This window comes from Mesoplodon mirus (assembly GCF_964341445.2).
Source record: "Mesoplodon mirus genome assembly, chromosome: 8".
NCBI lineage: Eukaryota > Metazoa > Chordata > Mammalia > Artiodactyla > Ziphiidae > Mesoplodon > Mesoplodon mirus.
In genome coordinates, this window is record NC_138984.1 from 80,143,218 (window position 1) to 80,164,319 (window position 21,102).

Consider the following 21,102-nt stretch of genomic DNA (forward strand, 5'->3'; position numbering starts at 1 on the left):
TGACAACTTCAAAAACCGGATTAAATATTCAAGTTGTCTTGTTACAGGCAAGAAGTAGCAGGGAGGGAATGAGTTTCAGTGGAAATCTCATTAAATTGAGGCAGAACATCGATGGGGGTGGTTCTCAAAGTTCTGCACGTTGGCAAAATAAACATAAGTATTCCTGTGAAATAGATGTGTTTGTAACATTTATTCTATCATAATTTGAAAGTGGTAATCCTTGCAGCTAATAACTGGGCCCAAGGTAGTCTTGTTCTGCAGTTGATTTGGAAAACATACACACAAAACCAGAACAAATATTTATTAGGCATTAACGCAGCACTCAGTTCTTAGCGGAGCTTTTCACCTACTTGAGTCAAGGTTAATGTATCTGTAGCAATAGCAAGAGTAAAAGATAATAGAAGGTTAAGTACTAAATTACGTTATCCTTGACGTACTTTTCTTTGTACACCCTTGGAAATCTCCTCTCTCATGACTTTATCTAACAACTATGTAGGTCAGTGTTTCTCAGTCCTGAGTAATGTAGAGATGGACTGCTGCAAAAATTTCTTACATTCCCTCAGTATGGAATGAAAGTATTTTTATAAGCATTTTACCAAAACATGTATTGATCTAAATATGGACACAAATCACCTTATGATTCTTAACCAACTATAAAAAAACAACTCTACAAATGAAATACAGAAAAGCTATACATCCAATAGAATTTAAATTAATTTAGTGGCCTGGATGATGTTTTGTTGAAGCGAATGCTACCACGCAAAGCCTGAGCACGGCCCTGCTGGCTAAGGGGCAGCTTCCTTTGCTTTCAAGAGGCCTTTCTTATTATTAGTTACATGACAACTCAGCTTTCACCACTTCTGTATTCAATCTGCTGTGAAACTATCCCTTTTACACTTCCTGTGGGAATATTTTTTTTTGGCCTGTGATTTTTACGGATACGTCAGGTGTGCATTCTCTGCTTGTGATATTTTCTCACTATTCGACAACAAAGCAGTACTATGGATTGTCAACTTGATTGAAATACAGATGAAAAGGTGAGAAATGAAATCGTGGGTGATACGTGATTTAAGGTAGCCATCCAGATGGGCCCAAATTTTCTTGTTACTTTTAAAACATTGTCATAGATATGAAAACATGAAATCCTCCTTAAGAGATATAAAAAAATTCTCATTAAAAACTGAGGCCAGCTGTGGCAAACACAGCTGTGCCTCCCAGACCCCACACAAGGAAGCATTAGTGTCCCAGCCACCAGCAGTTCACCTCTAGCTCTCAGTCCCTTTAGGGTTTGCTCAGCTGCAAAGAGCTGCCCACATTCAAGGACTGATGGAAGTAGCAGTATTAAAACGAGGCTATTTCATTTGAACTGAGACAACTCTGATGGGTCACGTATGCTCCAGACTCCTTATGGACTTGGCTAAGGCTTTGCCAGCCTGCACTGCAGTTCCATTTTGCCCACCTGATCCTGCTTTCCCCCTCTGTCCCACTAGTGATAATCCCTAATAAATACCCCGAATGCCAAATTCCTTCTTACTGTCTGCTTCTGGAGAATCTAGTCAACGAGAGCACCCAAGAATCTCTCTGAGGACCCCCTGGAGCAGTGAGACTGCCTCTTCTGTGCCCTGATTCTTCTCTCAAGGCTCTAGTCTGAAAGTTCAGCTTCCAGTTGTTTATTCCTGCCAGCACTTCACATTCAACGGGTCCAAAGCTGATGCAGAACTGATCTCTTTAAGCTTGTGCCTCAGAACAACTTGTGGTTTTCCCCCATTTTATAATTCATTTTATGGCACCACCATCATATTCCCACAGGATCAAAACTGCGAGGTAATTTTGCTTCCTCACACACCTTGCTCTGTATACCCAGTCTATTAGTCACGCTTTGTAACATGTGAAGGACTTTACTCATTTCTCCAGGGATTCACTTTCCTCTAAACGAGGGATGCTGCTGAAATCATAATGGACAGCTTCACTTTGCTCTTGGGATATCTAGTCTCTTTAATTGTCTTGAGATTTCCTTCCCTCTGAGTCCTCCTTTTAAGACAAAAACCGTATTTTTCTCATAAAGGCCACATACACAAAATTGCAACCCACAATCATCTACTCATTTTACAGCACAGTATATTGGCTCACATATTAAATAAGAGAATACTGCTTTGGGAGGGTGGTAGCAGACGCCACAGGCTTCACTGCTTCTCCTGCATTTAAGATTAGCGCAGCCCAGTCATTAGAACAAAACATTATTTTGTCCCAGTTTAGGATAAAATACATTCAACTTTCTTTTTCTTTTTATCTTTTTTTTTTTTTTTTTCCACACTGTGTGGCTTGCGGGATCTTAGTTCCCCAACTAGGGTCCTCGGCAGTGAAAGCATGGAGCCCTAACCACTGGACCGCCAGGGAATTCCCTCCTTTTTATCTTTTTTTTCCATGCGGAGCACAGGCTCCGGATGCACAGGCTCGCGCTCCGTGGCATGTGGGATCCTCCTGGACCGGGGCACGAACCCGTGTCCCCTGCATCCGCAGGCGGACTCTCAACCACTGCACCACCAGGGAAGCCCCCCTTTTTATCTTTTGTACTGGACTAAAGAGTAAAGAAAAACCAAGTCTTGATAAATGCCAAAGTAATAATTTTATAATAGAGACTAAAACGTGTGAATGTTACTGTGCAGTTTAGAAGTCTATGAAAAATACCTATTTTTTAAAGCACTCAACTCACTGAAAGATGCTGACGTTTAAAATTGAAAGTTGTGTTGTCAGTTGAAAACGAGAAATTGAGATGTTTGTGAGGGAGGAATTGTCGGGAAAGCAGTAGAACATTTCCTGCCCGTGGGTGCAGTCTTGAGGATTGGTGACAGCCATGACAAATCCAACAGCCATCACCACAGCACCAATGGGAAGCATGACACAGGACATAATCTTATCTGAGTGTGTCCTCGGTTCTTCAGACAGTTTCAGATAACATGCTGATGGGATGATAAAAATTAGGGGAGCTGCACAGAGCACACCCTGCGTATTCAAAACAAAAAATAAGATAATGTTATTGAATGGAGCGTTCCTTGGACAGTTTTAAAAAACATTTACAAAATGTATTTGTCATCATGCATGTTAAAAGTTTGATAGGTTCAGTTAAATCAAACAGAGGAAAGAAAAATAATTCCAAGAAAGACTTAGGAATAGGTTTTTCCCTTACTGATGGTATATTTATAAATGAGAAAAGCAAAATAATATAATAGTATATCAGGCTTAAATAATAATCAGAGAATAATATAAAATAAAGCAGATGGTAAGACTGACTCCTGGCAAACTCTTAAAAGTTCCCATATTTTCAGTCACATCATATTTCCTTATACTCTTCATTTCAGGGCTTCCCTGGTGGCACAGTGGTTGAGAGTCCATCTGCCGATGCAGGGGACACGGGTTCATGCCCCGGTCCGGGAGGATCCCACGTGCCGTGGAGCGGCTGGGCCCGTGAGCCATGGCCGCTGAGCCTGCGCGTCCGGAGCCTGTGCTCCGCAACGGGACAGGCCACAACATTGAGAGGCCCGCGTACCGCAAAAAAAAAAAAAAAAAAAAAAAAGTAACTTTTTATTTTTACAAAAACAGCAAAAGTCTGGAGAAATATCAATTGAGGGGGACAAATTATGAAGTCGGAGTAGCCAGGCAGCATCTAAAAATCTGGGGAAGAATAGAAGGGACCACACTTCATGGAAAATATTTCTGCAGTCAGAGATATAAGAATGAGAAAATTCTAAGAGGTACCATATTCTAATTTAAATTATATGGACAATATAATTTTGCTATTCATAGCACATGAATACAAATGATTACCTAAAAGGTACACAGCATATAAAGGATTAGTTTTCATATGGCCAGAGTTAAATGAATTATGGATTCCTTAGGCTCCATCATGTCACTTGAAACTGACAATGTTTTTCAAGTTATAAAAAATACTGTAGAACTCAATCTGTGCTTATAATAATTATCCTTTGATTTCTATGAAATAATTTTTGAAAACAATTATATATGTACATGTGTGTGTGTGTGGAGAGAGAGAAAGAGAGTCTCTTCTCTTCGTAGGAACAAACATGTGAAGCTACTTCATCTGGAACTGTGGAGTGTGAAAGTGCTATCAGGATGAATACTGCCACCAGCTGCTGCTAAGAAGCTGTCATCAGTCAGCATTTTCAGACTCTTCCAAACCTAACTTGCTGGGCAGTGCAAAGTAATGGGTGTTCTGTTTATGCCATAATTTTTAAGGGTTGAGAAAGTAGTGGGAAAACTGTATAGCTGATGTTTGTACTGGAAGAAGTCCAGTTGAGTATCTTGTCTTGATAGCGGTTACTTTCCTAATATTTGAGAGCTCCATCTTGCTAGAGATTGTTGTTAGGACCTAAGATCATCAGTAAAATGATAGAACAGTTCCATCTGCTCTATTCCCTATAAATGAGTCCAGCTAATTTGATCTATCTAATATAGCCTTGCCTGAAGTTACACCACTGGCTTTGGGATAATTTTTGAAATTTCTTGACAGGACATAAATACCATAACAGTTTATCAAGGAGACAAGAAAATATAGCTTTAATTATAAAGGGTGGGGGGAAGCACTATCCTTTGATAATAACACCACAGATGCCAGCACATTTTGCAGTTTGCAAGAGGGAAATAACAAAGTGTTGAAGATATTTACTGGCAATACAGATTGGAAAAGTATCTGAATTCTCCTACCTGAATAGAAACCTCTCATTTGATGCAAAGAAGCTGAAAACTAAATAAAAGAATGCTTACAGGGCTTCCCTGGTGGCGCAGTGGTTGGGAGTCCGCCTGCAGATGCGGGGGACACGGGTTCGTGCCCTGGTCCAGGAAGATCCCACATGCCGCGGAGCGGCTAGGCCCGTGAGCCATGGCCACTGAGCCTGCGCGTCCGGAGCCTGTGCTCCGCAATGGGAGGGGCCACAAGAGTGAGAGGCCCACGTACCACAAAAAAAAAAAAAAAAAAAAAAAAAAAAGAATGCTTATACATATTGAAAATTTCTACTTTGTAATCAATTTGGACTTGTGAAATGTGTTCCTATACCTTAAAAAGAAACTCTAGCTCAGAGGTCTTTGGCAGCTTGGACTATGGCTCCCTCACTCTGTATGTGGGCTCTTGTAGGTAACTGGTTTGCTGTCCTCCTTCCACTGTAAGCTGCACACAGTGCTTGTTGGGCTGGTTACTCCGACCACAAGCACCAGCTGCTTCATCTCTTCTCTTTGTTCTGCTGCACGTAGAAACCCATAGGACCCAATTACTGCAGATGCCTCTTCTCTCTAAGAGCAACGTCAGTGCCAAGATGCTGGATTCTTATTACCAAGAATGGAACCTACATTTATTTTATTTGTTTCTAAAATGAATCCTTTAAAATTGAGGGTGCATTTGCCTTGGAAAATATGTCGTTGTCTGCTGCCATGAAAACAATAAAATAAAAGGGAAGCTAAGTTCTAAATGGGGTTTTGCTTTTTATTAAATAACTAATATAACCCTGAATAATTTATTCTGTATTATTTTAGTTATACTAAGTAACAGCATTCCCCTAACTTTGCAAACTGAAGGTCTGATTCTATTACGCATCTCATTTGTAAAGGTCCATATTCCACTTATTCTTTTTTTAAAAAATAAATTTATTTATTTGTTTTTATTTTTGGCTGTATTAGGTCTTTGTTGCTGTGCGCGGGCTTTCTCTAGTTGTGGCGAGTGGGGGCTACTCTTTGTTGTGGTGCGTGGCTTCTCTTGTTGCAGAGCACGGGTTCTAGGCCCGCGGGCTTCCGTAGTTGTGGCACATGGGCTCAGCAGTTGTGGCACATGGGCTCAGTAGTTGCGGCTCGCGGGCTCTAGAGCACAGGCTCAGTAGTTGTGGTGCACGGGCTTAGTTGCTCTGCAGCATGTGGGATCTTCCTGGGCCAGAGATTGAACCCGTGTCTCCTGCATTGGCAGGCAGATTCTTAACAACTGCGCCACCAGGGAAGCCCTCTACTTGTTCTTGATTCTACCACTTAAAACTAGTGTGACCTATTTAAGTGTTCATTAACAGATGAATGGATAAAGAAGGTGTGGTATCCATACACATACACACACACAGAGAGAAATATTACTCAGCCATAAAAAAGAATGAAATTCTGCATTTTGCAATAACATGGATGGACCTAGAGAGTATTATGCTTAGTGAAATAAATCAGAGAAAGACAAATACTGTATGTTGCCACTTATATGTGGAATGTAAAAAATAAAACAGAGTAGTGACTATAACAATAAAGAAACAGACTCACAGATATAGAGAACAAACTAGTGGTTACCAGTGGGGAGAGGTGAAGGTGGAAAGGGCAGCATAGGGGAAGGGGATGAAGAGATATCAACTATTATATGTAAGATAGATAAGCTACAAGGATATATTGTACAGCATAGGAAAATATAGCTATTACATTAACTTTAAATGGAATATAAGCTATAAAAATATTGAATCACTATGTTGTACACCTGAAAGTAATCTATTATAAATCAACTATACTTTAATTAAAAAAAAAAACTAGTGTGACCTATTTAATTACTCCAATCACTCTGTGCCTCAGTTTCTTCATCTATACAATTAATACAGATTAAGAGGATAATGCATGCAAAACACTTGGCACAGAGTAAATACTCCCTACATGTTAGCTCACACTGTTGTTCAGAAGGGGAACACCACATGCTTTAGCTACTTCTAAAGTGTTGCGTGACCTGGCTTGCATTACTGACAGAAATGATGCTTGATCTGGCTTTATGAAACATGACAAATGCCCACACAAAACGGAGTTGAACAAAGACCTGACTATGATATTGTGCTAACCAAAAGACTTTTTTTGACTGGAAAAATATGCACTCAAGTGGTCTGGAAGAGAATGGAGATCTTAGATTTTATGAATTCCTACAAAGTGCTTTAAAACTAGTGTAATTGAGTTATCAGATCATGACAATTTAACACTCTGTTTTTTATGAATGTTTATATAACCAGGTTTTTAAAAAATCTAAGGATCTAGAATCATGTTTTAAATTTTTAAAAATAGTCCTCCAAGCCAGCTCAGATCTTGACTTAATAACAGATATTCACCAGATATTATTCTTTGACTACAACACCAGAATTCTGTCTTAACCACAAAAAAATGTCAACATAAGCATAACAGGGAATATTTAATGTGATTATGTGCTTATAATTTTATTGTGTGAGTGTGAGGGAGAGTCACAGTTAACAGAAAGTAATGGTCAAATTTATAAAAAAATATATCATTCCTGGGCCTCCCTGGTGGCGCAGTGGTTGGGAGTCCACCTGCCGATGCAGGGGATACGGGTTCGTGCCCTGGTCTGGGAGGATCCCATATGCCGCGGAGCGGCTGGGCCCGTGAGCCATGGCCGCTGGGCCTGCGCATCCGGAGCCTGTGCTCCGCAACGGGAGAGGCCACAACAGTGAGAGGCCCGCACACCGCAAAAAGAAAAAAAATATATATATATATATATATATCATTCCTGAAAAATAAGCAATATGTGTATGCTTGCTTAACTTAAAGGGAACAAAACATTCTTAGGCTATCAAAAGAGTGAGTGGCAAGGCACTTGATAAAGACATTTTCTCTCATATGACAATCCTACAATAGTCTAACAAACAAACAAACATGCGAACTCAAATGAGACATTTCACAAAATAAGAAATAACAGAGCTGGGAGTCATGCCGATCATGTCCTCAGCATAATTAGAGGGTTACCATTACTGTCAACCCCAACAATTTCTTGTAACACTTAATTTCCTGGTGCTACACTAAGAATGTCTCTTATGTCCAGGGGCATTTGTAGAAATAGTTCCTCAACTGTGCTCCCAAGGGCAATCGCCCATGGAGTAATTGGAACACTGTGTTCTTAGCACTGTGCTAAATACTGTGGAAGATGGAGGAGGCAGCTAAGTACCATTCTTGTCTCCAAAGAACTTGCACATAGGTAGGCAAGGCAAGCTTATGGACAGTCCAAACAATACATGATACAAGATAATACATAAATCAAGTTAGCACATTTAGGTAGCACCCATCCCTTTATGTAGACCAAGGTTGGAACATGAAATGATTTTGAGTGAACCTACTAGCCTTTGGCCTATGTAAAATTAGGACGTAGGTAAAAGTTACTTTTGATAATGGTCCATCTCTCCTATGAGCCTTCTTTCCATTGTTAGTGGAACAGATGTTTCCCTAGTCCCATGCGGTTTTGGGGGAGCTGCCTACTCCCTACTTTCCATATACTCTGATGCAGGAAAATTCCCAATAGTGTGTTCCTGACTGAATCTTCCACTACCTTTGCCTGGACCTTCAAATCCAAATGGCACCTGGAGGGAACAGGGTCTCGGGCACTGACAATAATACCTTCCCCTTAACTCCCAGTGGAGTGAGTAAATGATAACTTGGGATTCCATCTGAAAAGCTTGCCCTCCCTGTGGGGGCATGATTGATAAATGCTAAGTGGTGTGGTTCTGAGTAGAAATTTCATTAGGACTGTAGAAGGGGAAGATGAAAGACTCTAAAGTGGTAGATTCACTTCTATTCATGTTTCACCAAATGCCATCATTATCCTACTTCCACAAAGTAGAACCAAGGAGTCATTCTTTTTTTATTTTTTGGTCACTTTTAAAAACTGACATATAGTTGACACACGATGTTAGTTTTAGGTGCACTACATAGTGAATTGACATTTACATACATTATAAAATGATCACCAGAATGAGTCTAGTAAATCATCTGTCCCCGTACAAAGTTATTACAGTACTATAGACCATATTCCTTATGCAGTATATTACATATACATGGCTTATTTCTTCTATAACTGGAAGTTTGTATCTCTTAATCTCCTTCACCTATTTCACCCCCTACCCCCTCCCCTCTGGCAAACACTCATTTGTTCTCCATATCTATGAGCCTGTTTTCATTTTTTTTAAATCTTTCTTAGATTCCACATATAAGTAAGACAATACAGTATTTGTCTTTTTCTGTGTGACTTATTTCACTTAGCATAATACATTCTGGATCCAACTATGATTTCATTTTGTTTTGCCCAAGTAGTATTCCATTGTATATTCATACCACATCTTCTTTATTCATTCATCTATTGATGGACATTTAGGTTGTTTCTATATCTTGGCTACTGTAAATAATGCTGCCATGTACTTCAGGGTGCATATATATTTTCAAATTAGTGTTTTTGTTTTTCTTTGGATAAATACCCAGAAGAGGAATTGCTGGATCCCAAGAAGTCATTCTTGATGTGTCCCTCTATCCCCCTGTCCTCCCAGTTGAATTGGTTACCAAATTCTGTCAATCTTTTCTCAAAAATGTCTTTTAGGAGTCTACTTATACCTCTTTCTTCTCTTCATTGCCTATATAGCAGCTGAACTTTCATTTGTGAGATTGTAAGCTCCACGATAGCATGGATCCTTTCTGATTTCCTCCCATCCTTGTATCTCTGTTGTGTGGAATACAGTATACTTGACCCTTGAATAATGTAAGGGTTAAGGGGTTTCTGAGCAGTTGAAAATCCATGTATAACTTATAGTCAGCCCTCCACATACTTGATTCCTCCATATCTGCAGATTCAACCAACTGAGGTTCATGTAGTACATATTTATTGAAAAAAATCTGTACACAAGTGGACCTGTGCAGTTCAAACCCATGTTGTTCAAGGGTCAACTGTAATTATTCAATATATATCTGATCAACAAATAAACAAGTTAGAAAATGCACTAAATTTTAAATCTTTGTAATATTTGCACAGAAAGGAAAGGAAAATAATAATTACGGGAAAGAATAAACATAAGCCAAAGGATAAAATGAAGAATTAATATGGCTTACTCATAGGTCAAAAATAAGATCGACCAGGGCTTCCCTGGTGGCGCAGTGGTTGAGAGTCCGCCTGCCGATGCAGGGGACATGGGTTCGTGCCCTGGTCCGGGAAGATCCCACATGCCGCGGAGCGGCTGGGCCTGTGAGCCATGGCCGCTTAGCCTGCGCGTCCGGAGCCTGTGCTCCGCAACGGGAGAGGCCACAGCAGTGAGAGGCCCGCTTAATGCAAAAAAAAAAAAAAAAAAAAAAAAAGATCGACTAGAGCTGAGGGCAGATTCTGGGAAGTTAACGGTAAAAAACTTTCCATAGAAGATTTGGGTTCAGATCATAAAGGCAACAGATTTTATGCTTGTTGGTAGGAAAGTGGAGATTTTTAAGCAGGATGGTGATAAATTGGAAGCAGAGCTTAAATATATGCTAGTTGAAGCAAAACGCCAGTACTAATTCAGATGTGATATGATGAGGACCTAGATTTGGGAAGCAGCAGTAGAGATTACAAAGGAAAGTCTAGAGGCAGAAAAAAATACTTCAAAGAAAAAAAGAAGAACTTGCACCAGGGTAAGTTAATGTGGGGTGTGGATATAAGTCTCTTCATTACATATTTTAATTAATCTCTCTAGACCTATCTTCACTCTGCATAGGACTTTCCAGATGCATTTAATTTATTGTTATTTTTAGTAATATGTATGTTCTACAGAAAATAGAATATGAAAAAAGTCCTTTAAACCAATACCTTAATTTCAGCACTATTGACATTTTGGATTGGATAATTCTTTGTAGTAGGGGTTACCCTGCACATTGTGGGATGGTTAGCCACATTCCTGTCCTCTACCCACTAGATACCACTAGCACCAGCCTACCCAGTTGTGGCAACTAAAAATGTCTCTAGACATTGCTAAATGTCCCCTGCAGGTGGAGAGGGAAGGGCAATATTTCCCCCACTGGAGAACCACTGCTCTAAAAATATAGTCCTATAAAGTACACAATATCATCTTTATAAATATTTACTATAATATAACAAACACATTTTCATTCCACTTTAGAAAGTGACACCTTTGTTAAGGGGAAACACATCTCATGTTAAATGTAAACATTATTTTAAAAGGGATTCTTAGAATCTTTAAATGTACTTACATTGAGCTCTAAAACTATTCCAAGGCAATCGATCAGCAATGACACAAGTGTGGCCACAGTAATGATAACCACTGTTATGATAATGTGGAGAACTGACGAAAGAGTCCCACCAAAAAACACATTGGCAATTACCTGCCAAATATAAACAGATTATTTAGAGAGGGAGTCTCAGAGTTGTGCAGGACTTATTAGGAGAGTATTTTATATTATAGTAGTTAGGACTGTATAAAATACTACGAATTAGGCAATCAATCAAATCTTAAGCCAAAGCCATATGAATGAATGTTCTATCGTTTCCAAAGTATTTACACATAGACACACACACACATATCAATAACAAGTATTCTTTGTTGAACTATTAGACAGGCAGTGGATTACATTCCAGACTCAGAACATGGCATACTAATGTGTGAATAAATATATTTCTCAAGTGTAAGAGAGACCTTGGGAAGTTACCTTATCCTTCCTCCTTGAGTCCAACAAGGTTACCACTTACACAAACTACAGATGCTATTTAGATTATTTGAATGACCTCTAAGGAAGGGGTTAGCACAATATCCTTTAATAATAATGGGTGTATAATATCCTTTACTAACAGGAAATTAATTTCATATAATCTAAATCCTATTTGATACAAGCCAAGTCTATTTTATCTCGCCTTTCCTCAACAAAAATGGAAAAGAGTTGATTACCATTTTCCATTGATACTCAGATCAGGAAATCGATCAACAGTTACTAATTTACTGTGTCCCACAGTTTGTTATGACTTGCTAAGAGAAAATGTCTAGGAGATGATTCCTATTCTCAGAAATTAACATCCTAATTGGAGAGATCCAACCAATCTAATGAAACAAATAGTGATCAATTTTTGACAGATTAAAAAGATCAAATACAATTCAGAACTAGACAGTGATTTAGTTATCTAGATCTGATTCCCTGAGAGTAATTGGCTTTACAGTATTCCTGAAATGTGCTTGTCCTACCTTGGCTTGAGGTAGGACTTGAAACATGGGTGGGATTTAGAACAGAATTATAGACCAAGGCAACAGTGTGAAAAAGAGCAAAGAGGTAAGAACAGTAAAGATACCTATGGGGGACAAGGAGGAGACAGCCTGAATAGGGTGGTAGCTTTATGCAAAAGAACCATGAGACAAGTATTGGAAATGGTGGGAGAGGGTCAGATGCTGGGGGACCTTAATGACTGTGATAAGTAGCATTCCTAGTTGAGTAACAGCCCCCCATTGACGGGATACTGCCATAACTCTGTTAATAATTAAATGGGGATACTAATCACTCTTACTCATTTATAGTTTTACAATTGGTAATGTCCCTGCAAATATTATCTAATTTGAAGTTCATTCTTATAGATGAAGATCACTGAGTGGGGCAGGCTAGTGAGAGTATTTATTAGGCACAGACTGGCTTTGTGGCACCCTTGTACTTGGCTGGCTACTTTACCTGTGAATAGAAACAGCTTTGATTATATTTAGGCTAACTATATATTTTGTGTGTGTGTGTGTGTGTGTGTGTGTGTGCAGAAAGGAAAGAAAAAGGAAGTGAATGGGTGAGGTATATACAAAGTTCCTCTGCCTAGTATTTGCTATCATGGCAGAGATCTCTGTTCAGTTCTGTCTTCCTGTCATGGCAGCTAGAAAGGAAACACAAGTTCCAAGTACTGAAGACATAAGCTATACAGGTGGAGTGACTCTGACAGACCACGAGCAGTTCACCAGAAACCACATGAGAATGCACCATTTATTGTTGCTGATCTAGAGATCAGATTTGAACCTAAAGTACTGGGCAGAAACTAAAATAAAACCATTTCCGGCATCCAACAATAGTTGGCAAAAATTTTAAAGGCTCTTCAATTTAAAAAATATTCATCAAGTTCAGTCTACTGCTCCCTATATTTGAGGAGAGCTGGCCTATGAGTTGTACATTTGTAAGTGAGGACAAGTGATAACTGCAAAGGATATACATAGTGCTGAACATGTCCTCATTCCTTTTCCTTGTGCAGTTCCCTATCCGCAGAATTAGCATAAGGTAAGCACTGGTGTGCCTCTAGAAGCCTGCCCATTAGTTAGTGTATTTGAAGCTCTGTAGGCATTTTGCTTCACACATTAGACCCACTGACATGGTGCACTGTGTAAACAGCCTCTAGGAATAGATCCTAAGACTAAGCCTTTTCAGTGTGATTCCTGAAAGAACCACTATGAAGTAGGATCATGTTTTTCTGCTAAATGGTACAGTGGATTTTTAGCTTACTGTTTAAGGGATTCCTGACAAGCCACATTATCCAATTTTACACAAAAAGAATTAGTTCTCTCTTACCTAATCTTCCTCTACAAATTCAGGTGGGCTATATAACATAACTTGGAGTTGACTTTATAAGTGAAATATATCAATATAGAGATATAAGTAAATAATATACTCTCTATTATTTTATATGGTATATAAGTATAAATAGATAAATATATTTATCATAATAAACATATTTATAAACTTATGAATAAAGAAATGTTTATTTTACATTTATATAAAATAAACATTTATAAATTTATAAATATATACATTAAATATATCTGTAAAACTAATGGTTTAAATTGACTTTTGGGTTTACATGAAAAATAAAATATTTTAGTTTTTTAAAACTAATAAAATTCATCAAATCTGTCCTGTGGTGCCTTTAATACATGTTGACTTATAAAACATTTTAGCCAAAAAACAATTTTGTAAAACATGTTTTAAACCTTAGTACTTAATTTCTTTGTAAGAATGAGTAAAATAAAATCTTGGTTTGACTCTATTAAAGGCTGGCATTCACTTTGGAATGCAGTTGTATTAATATTTATACTTACGTTAATATAAACTAAACTATCAAACATGATTTTCAAATCCAACTTTTGAAAAAATATCTTGTAAACATTTGAATATAAATTTATCTTTAAACTGGTTAAAAGAGAGAATTTTATACATTATATTACTTGTCATGCACTTGGGAATTTGCAAAATCAAATGATTTATAAATCGCCCCAAATTAATGCAGTAGAGAGATGACCTAGGTAAAGTGTCGGAAAGAAGTTGTGCTTACCTCTCTAGTCACAAAGCATTCAATCGGGTACGTCAAAATGACAGTGACTCCATAACAAAACCTTCCAAATGTTACCAAGTCATCATTTCTGCAATAATTTTCAAATAAGTCTCCTAGAGAATAATATAAAATAGATTTATTTAATAGATACTGGGTATTTGACATAAATATCTAATAAATGAGATATTGGGTATTTATTATATAAGTGAAGCTACATAAATGTCATTTAATTTAATAGAATAGACTGCCAAATCTAAACATAAATTTTGCATTCAAAAACTATATAATTACTGATGGGTATTAAAAGTAGCACATGTTCCACTTGAAAGCAAATTCATCACTAATAGTTTTTTTTCTTACTCTCAGTGTTTGTTTTTAGAAGATTAGCCTTATATTTGTACCAAGTTCTGAAAAATACTTTTATCCATTGTCTTCTTACACCAGAATCAACTCCCTAAATTCTTGTGCACTGGTTTTATAAACTTGCTTCTGGTCTTTGTTTCTGGTAAGTAAGTGACTTCATTAAAAAAAAAAAAAAAAAAAAAGTCTTAAAATAAACAAATTTCCTTTTGAAATGTTATTCTTAGATCAAGGACAATCCTGAAAGGAACAGTAGACTAGTACATGTAGGGAGCTGAATTTCCTGTATATCACGCTATAGAGTTTAATCACAAACTCAGGGCCACAGCAAGGAAATCCAAACATACGTTATCTTCCACAGTATCTGATGAGCCCGAGGTAAATGCACTGATTCAGAACTGTGAAAATATGGTTATTTCCCAGGCAGAGTATTATATTTAATTAGTTCCAAACTAAACGATGGACCACATATACATTGAACCAATTCTTATTTAGAGACTGTATTTTCTTAGACACCTGTGAGGAAATGCAGGGATATAATGAGGGCACAGATCATGTCAGCAAAAAGTTTCCCAATATAGAAACAAAGAAGATTTGAGACTGTTTATTTCCTAAATATAACATGCTTACATTTTAAAATGTTGGTCACATTTTTCGATGAGACTGAATAGAAAATTAGATAAAAGTCACACACTACCACACTGTTTACAAAGAGGACAAAATAATAATACTTCTGTACTTTTTTCTTCATTAAAAGACTAAATGACCTGCCTCTTCCCAAGACTTACTTTAAGTGACTCTTTTCCCCTCCCCCTGTTAATTGGAGTAAATGTACATTACTTTTTAGTGCTCCTTTTGGGCAGAAGGAGATTAAACCACAAAGCAGTAGTGGCAGAGGTTCATCCAAGGTTGATTGAAAGGGTTCCAACACTCTGAGAAAAAAGGACCAAAGCTCCCTGTTCACTAACCTCCACTAAAAAACAGGCCCTGCACCTTTTCAAAAGTCACTGGGAAATTCAAGAACAATGTAGAGTTCTCACTGCCTCACAAGCTGGAGTTTATGTAATGAAAGGGAAAAGAAGCATCCAGTGTGCACAAACAAGACTAGATTTGCCTAAGGCAAAATGGCCTGAAGAAACAACCTCAGCTTATTCTAGCTTGAGTCTAAGTGTATTTTAGGGAATTATAGCTAGAAAAGAAAGAAAAAAAAAAAAAACAAAAGCAGACAACCAAAAGCAAAACCAACCTGTCAGCTTTGTTATATAAAGACTTAATTATATCTGCACAATTACTAATGATAAAAACACCAGGAAGGTGTGACTAAGAAAAAGGATTTATGTCTTATAGAAAAGGCATTTAAAACCAAGGTCCTGTGCAGACTGGAGCCTACAGGCTATTTGTCTTTGCAAACTATGTAGCAATAGTGATACATGGCAACGTTTTGAAACAATTTTTATCAAGATTTTCAAGGTCACTTCATTACTGCAATCTAATGGCACACACAGGTATTATATATTTTTTTTTTTTTTTTTTTTTCTTTTTGCGGTACGCGGGCCTCTCACTGCTGTGGCCTCTCCCGTTGCGGAGCACAGGCTCCGGACGCGCAGGCCCAGCGGCCATGGCTCACGGGCCCAGCCGCTCCGCGGCATATGGGATCCTCCCAAACCGGGGCACGAACCCGTATCCCCTGCACCGGCAGGCGGACTCTCAACCACCGCGCCACCAGGGAGGCCCGGTATTATATTTTTGATGGCACTGGGATTATGTTATTCATCACTCTTTTATGAAGCCATCTTCTTTATTTCTTGAGAAATCTCTCCCTATAATCATAGTCACCTGTAACCTGCATTTGGAACCATGTACCACCCACCCAAGAGTACTTCAGTGTCATCTGAAAAGTAAGCTAAGCAGAACTAGAGGCTAAGAGACAGTTTTTAATGGGCCATATGTATCCAAAATGGGGTAGACGACAAGATGGAATGGAAAGAAAATGCGACTGAAAGTTAGGTGATGTGTTTTTTACTTTGTCAGCAGCCAGCTTGGGCAAGTTACTCCGCCTCTTTGTGTTCTAGGCAGGGGGTAAAACTAGTTATTCCACTTACCTTCCTAGGGTTGTCTGAAGGTCAAATGAGATAACAGACCTGCAAAAGCTGTGAAATGCATGAATCATAGTATTTAGCAGGCTGTCAGAATACCCTAACTCTCACGCTACAGAGATGAGTGAATGTAAGGGTCAAGGATGTAGAAGAGATGACCATTCATTAGTTGGGCCTGGATGAACAGAAGAAAAGAGAAGTGAGTTCAGTGTGGGGTCCTGGGATGAGAGTTGGGGTGAGGAGGGAAAGGCCTGGTTTTGTGGGAAAGATGTATATTGTGATTAAGGCAAGAGTGAAACAACTAAGTAGAAATGTCCTGCAGGCAAGAGGCTGGAGATGAAAAGAAAGTCCTGGACTAGAGTTAAAACAATAAATATCTCCAAGAATTTGTTGAGAGAAAAAAAACCAACTTGCTTGAGCCAGTTAATGGGGGTTGTGGGGAGAGAGGGAGAGGAGGTAGGAGAAAGTAAAGATGAATCACTCAGAGAGAAAAAAATATTAAGGGAGTGAATGACGGTATGGTAGTGCTCTTTTCTCTGCGGGAGGAAAGAATGTACAGAACTGTTAAGTGATTCAGAGAGGTCCATGAAAATCACAACCAAGATGACTGTTAGCTTTGAAGAGTGGGAGGATATTGGTGTCCTCGAAAGTGAAACTGCAGTGGACTAGTAGAGAGGGAAGATGGAACTCATGTGCTTTGAAGTGACACCATGGAAGGAGGGAGAATGGACTACAGAAGAAGCTTAGCAGTTTAAAAAGGAGAAAATTAGGAACATTAGGAGAGGCAGGAAGGTAGAGGAGAGAATAGGTTCTACTCTGAAGTAGAACATTGGGTATAATTGTAGTTAAAATGAGAAGTGATAGCACCACTCCATATGAACCCCAATATATGCTAATACTGAATTTTTCATTTTACCTTGGGTGTAGCCAGTAAATGTCATGTATCCACATGTAGCAAAGAGAATACTGATAAATACAGAAATCAAGGTGGACACATGGATGATGCGAGACCACTTAGCTACTGTGGGTTCTTCCAAAGAACCATAAACTAAGAAGCAGTTATGGTGGCAAATAAATGCTGCAATACAAGAAAAAAAAAGCATTATTAAAGCAAGCACCATAGTTCTCCCTTTCCTTCTGAAAATTCAGAGATCTATGCTACTTTGAAATACTAATGAACTGAAGTTCAAATATACTAATTTACTAAATATGTCAGAAATAATCTTTCTAACAGATGTAGGAATGAGAAATTTCATTCACATTAGGCTTATATTCTCCTCATGTCACTCTTGATATATACCAGGCCTAGCCAACTTTCTCTCCCATTTCCCAGTGGCCTTTCCAATCTTAAAGGAAATCTAAACAACACCATATTTTCAGTCCAGGGCTTCCTTTCCCATCTGGGATATAACAGAGTAACTTTAGATGGCCAATTCACAATACTTTGTGTGCAAGGTTTTGAAGAAGTCCATAACACTTGCTAGATTTTCAAGTTAAGAAACAAGAAGACTTAAATGAGTTTTCTGCATGAGGAAGAGACTTGTCCAAATTGAAGCAAATTCTGGTGATGAGTGAGAAAAGTTTGAGCCTAATTTTATGTTGGCACAAACTGGATCATATGCTGCTAATGGGAAGTCTAAAACTTAGGACATCTGCTCTCCAGACACACAGCACTTTTTAAAAAATAAATAAATTATTTATTTATTTATTTTTGGCTGTGTTGGGTCTTTGTTGCTGTGCACAAGCTTTCTTTAGTTGTGGTGAGTGGGGGCTACTCTTCGTTGCAGTGCGCGGGCTTCTCACTGTCGTGGCTTCTCATTGTGGAGCACGGGCTCTAGGTGCGCAGGCTTCAGTAGTTGTGGCTTGCGGGCTCTAGAGCTCAGGTTCAGTCGTTGTAGTGCACGGGCTTAGTTGCTCCGCGGCATGTGGGATCTTCCCAGGCCAGGGGTCAAACCCGTGTCCCTTGCATTGGCAAGCGGATTCTTAACCACTGTGCCACCAGGGAAGCCCCACAGCACTTTTTCATGGTACAGAAGACTCCATATTGAGAAAGGGCCTTGGAAACCACCTACTCACCAAACGACATTACACCAACAGCCTGAATAGCATTGGGCTTTGCAAATATCCAGGCATCTTCTGTTTTTGGTCTAGAAGAGAAATCAGTTAATTTGATGAATTAAACAAATGCAAGCATAAGCATAAAAGAAAACAAGAAAATGATGTCACACTATAAATTGAACATCTTTAAGTCAGAAATTAATAAGGGGCTCCCATTCATCTTTTTAAATTGTAAATAAATTTCCCAGGAATACCAATGTTACTGTTAACCTCAGTCCTTGAAAATGCATGCCCATGACTTGGAGAGACTCTAGTTTTACATATTTAGAATGGACCACTTAACTCTGTGACTTTATCTACTTATCAATTTAACAACAAACATTTGCTATGCACTCATCATTTGAGATACTTGTTGAGGGAGATTCAAACATTAATAATGCAAAGTTCTTCCTGGGCCCGTGAGCCATGGCCGCTGAGCCTGCGCGTCTGGAGCCTGTGCTCCGCAACGGGACAGGCCACAACAGTGAGAGGGCCGCGTACCGCAAAAAAAAAAAACCAAACAAACAAAAAAACAACTTTGGAAGAGAGCCTAGCATACAGTAAGCATTCAATAAATGGTCACTAGTATTATCAGCTTATGTATTAACATTGTTATTATTATACAGTGTCATTTAATAGAAGGTAGCAAATGTCCAAAAGTATGGCCAGCTTCCCTGAAAAAGAAAGGCTTCAGTGAGATCCAAAAAAGGCATAAGATAGAAGAGGGGGACAGGGAAGAAGGGTCCTAGAAAGCATAAAGGCACTAGGTATAAATCCATCTATTTCCTAAGTTTGTTATTCATTCTCAGTGTAGACACAGAAATGTCTCATCTGTTTTGTGAGTTAGTGGGATTTATGCATTATATTACTTCTTTCCATATTTGAAATGAGCATTACAGACACAAAAGAACTAAGGAGCATGCAAGGGAGGCCTCCTGCTGTTACAGTCCTTGCTGCTCAGAAACCCATAGTTTGTTGAGTGGGAGCTGCTGCCACCTGCTGCTTCCACTACTCATTGCAGTGAACATTACCAACAGCAGCATGCCTGTCAAATTCCAATGTTAATGTGGAAAAATACAAATTTTGTCCACAGTCCTTAAACATTTTTTTGAGAAAAGGCAGCACTAACAATTGTAGAAGCCTGAAGATTTTTAACTTTCTAATATGTTGTAAATGATCTACTTTCCCTGGTAGGGTATTTCCAGGTGAATAATATTCATTTTTCCTTTCAGTACAGATTGTGGTGGTGCCCTACTTTTTAACTCTTATATTAGTAATGAAAAGGTAGGAGTTTTATTTTTATTTTTCTTCTTTCATTTAAGTTGGAAAGGTTTTTCCTGGTCCATATGGTTCCTTGATATTCCTAGATAAGATGGAGTGTGAAATAGTACCTATGATGATTTTGGATTTTCTGTGTTCAGCTTAATGATGCTGATTTTATAAGATGGAAAATACCAAAAACATGTTACAGATAGGAAAAAATGTGTGTCCAAATCTAGATAAAGAGAAGGAAAGAGACATTGAATATGGTTTTCCAACCTTTTATAAATTAGCCTGGGATTGAGTTCCAGAAAAATGGTTCCAGAGAAAAAAGAAAAGAGAAAGTTTCTTGGTATATTTTATGAAACCTTGATACTCAATGTGGATGAGAAAATGAAGTTATAGACTGCTCTGACTTTAGAATATAGATGCTGAAATAGAAAATGAAATATTATCAAATGCAATCAAGCAATGTTTAAGAAAAAAGTCATGTCTAAGAAGAGTTTTTTCCAATAAGTGCAAGAGTAGTTCAGTAATAGAAAAATCTATTAGTATAAGTCATCACATTAACAGATTAATGGAGAAAAAAGCTTATGACTGATGATTTCAGAATAGGCAGAAAAGCGTACAATCCAGTATTTATTTTGACAAGCTTGCTAAGCACGCTATTATTAAAGTAGAACTTCCTTAACCTAATAAGGAATATACACCAAAACCTATAGCAAGTGACATATTTAAAAGTGAAAAGTTAGAAATATTACAATTAAAGGCAGAAACTAGATGAGGATGTTCACTATCACTGCTTTCAGAATATACTATTGGAACTCTTAGCTAATGCAATAAAATAAGACAGTGATAAGATATGTAATCATTGGAAAGTGATAAATTATTTGGACACAATATAATTACATACACAGAAAATTCAGGGGAATCTACTGACAAGCTATTGGAATTAATAAGAGCATTCAGCAACTTCACTGGATACAAGCTCAATATACAAAAATTAGTAGGGTTGATGTATACAAAAAAGAACCAGTTAAAATGCTTTTTAAATGGCAGTGACAACAAAAACACTAAATATTTTTAAAGATATGCATAATATTAATGGCATGACATAATTTTATTGAAAGACAAACAAATGGAGAGATATACCATGTCCATATTTATGAATGGGAAGACTCA

The 21,102-nt window shown here is 38.1% G+C and overlaps 1 protein-coding gene across 1 annotated transcript in view; it reads right to left on the minus strand.

Moving 5' to 3' along the window:
* Positions 1–2,546: 2,546 nt before the first annotated feature.
* The window catches only part of SLC38A11 (solute carrier family 38 member 11), a 51,127-nt gene continuing 32,571 nt past the window's right edge, over positions 2,547–21,102 (minus strand). Inside the window, exons 8-12 of the mRNA XM_082630983.1 lie at positions 18,640–18,710; positions 17,480–17,641; positions 14,108–14,220; positions 11,017–11,148; positions 2,547–3,003 (exon numbers count right to left, since the gene is read on the minus strand). Of these exons, the coding sequence (XP_082487109.1) occupies positions 2,710–3,003; positions 11,017–11,148; positions 14,108–14,220; positions 17,480–17,641; positions 18,640–18,710 (772 nt within the window). The 3' untranslated portion in view covers positions 2,547–2,709. The remainder of the gene's footprint in view (positions 3,004–11,016; positions 11,149–14,107; positions 14,221–17,479; positions 17,642–18,639; positions 18,711–21,102) is intronic.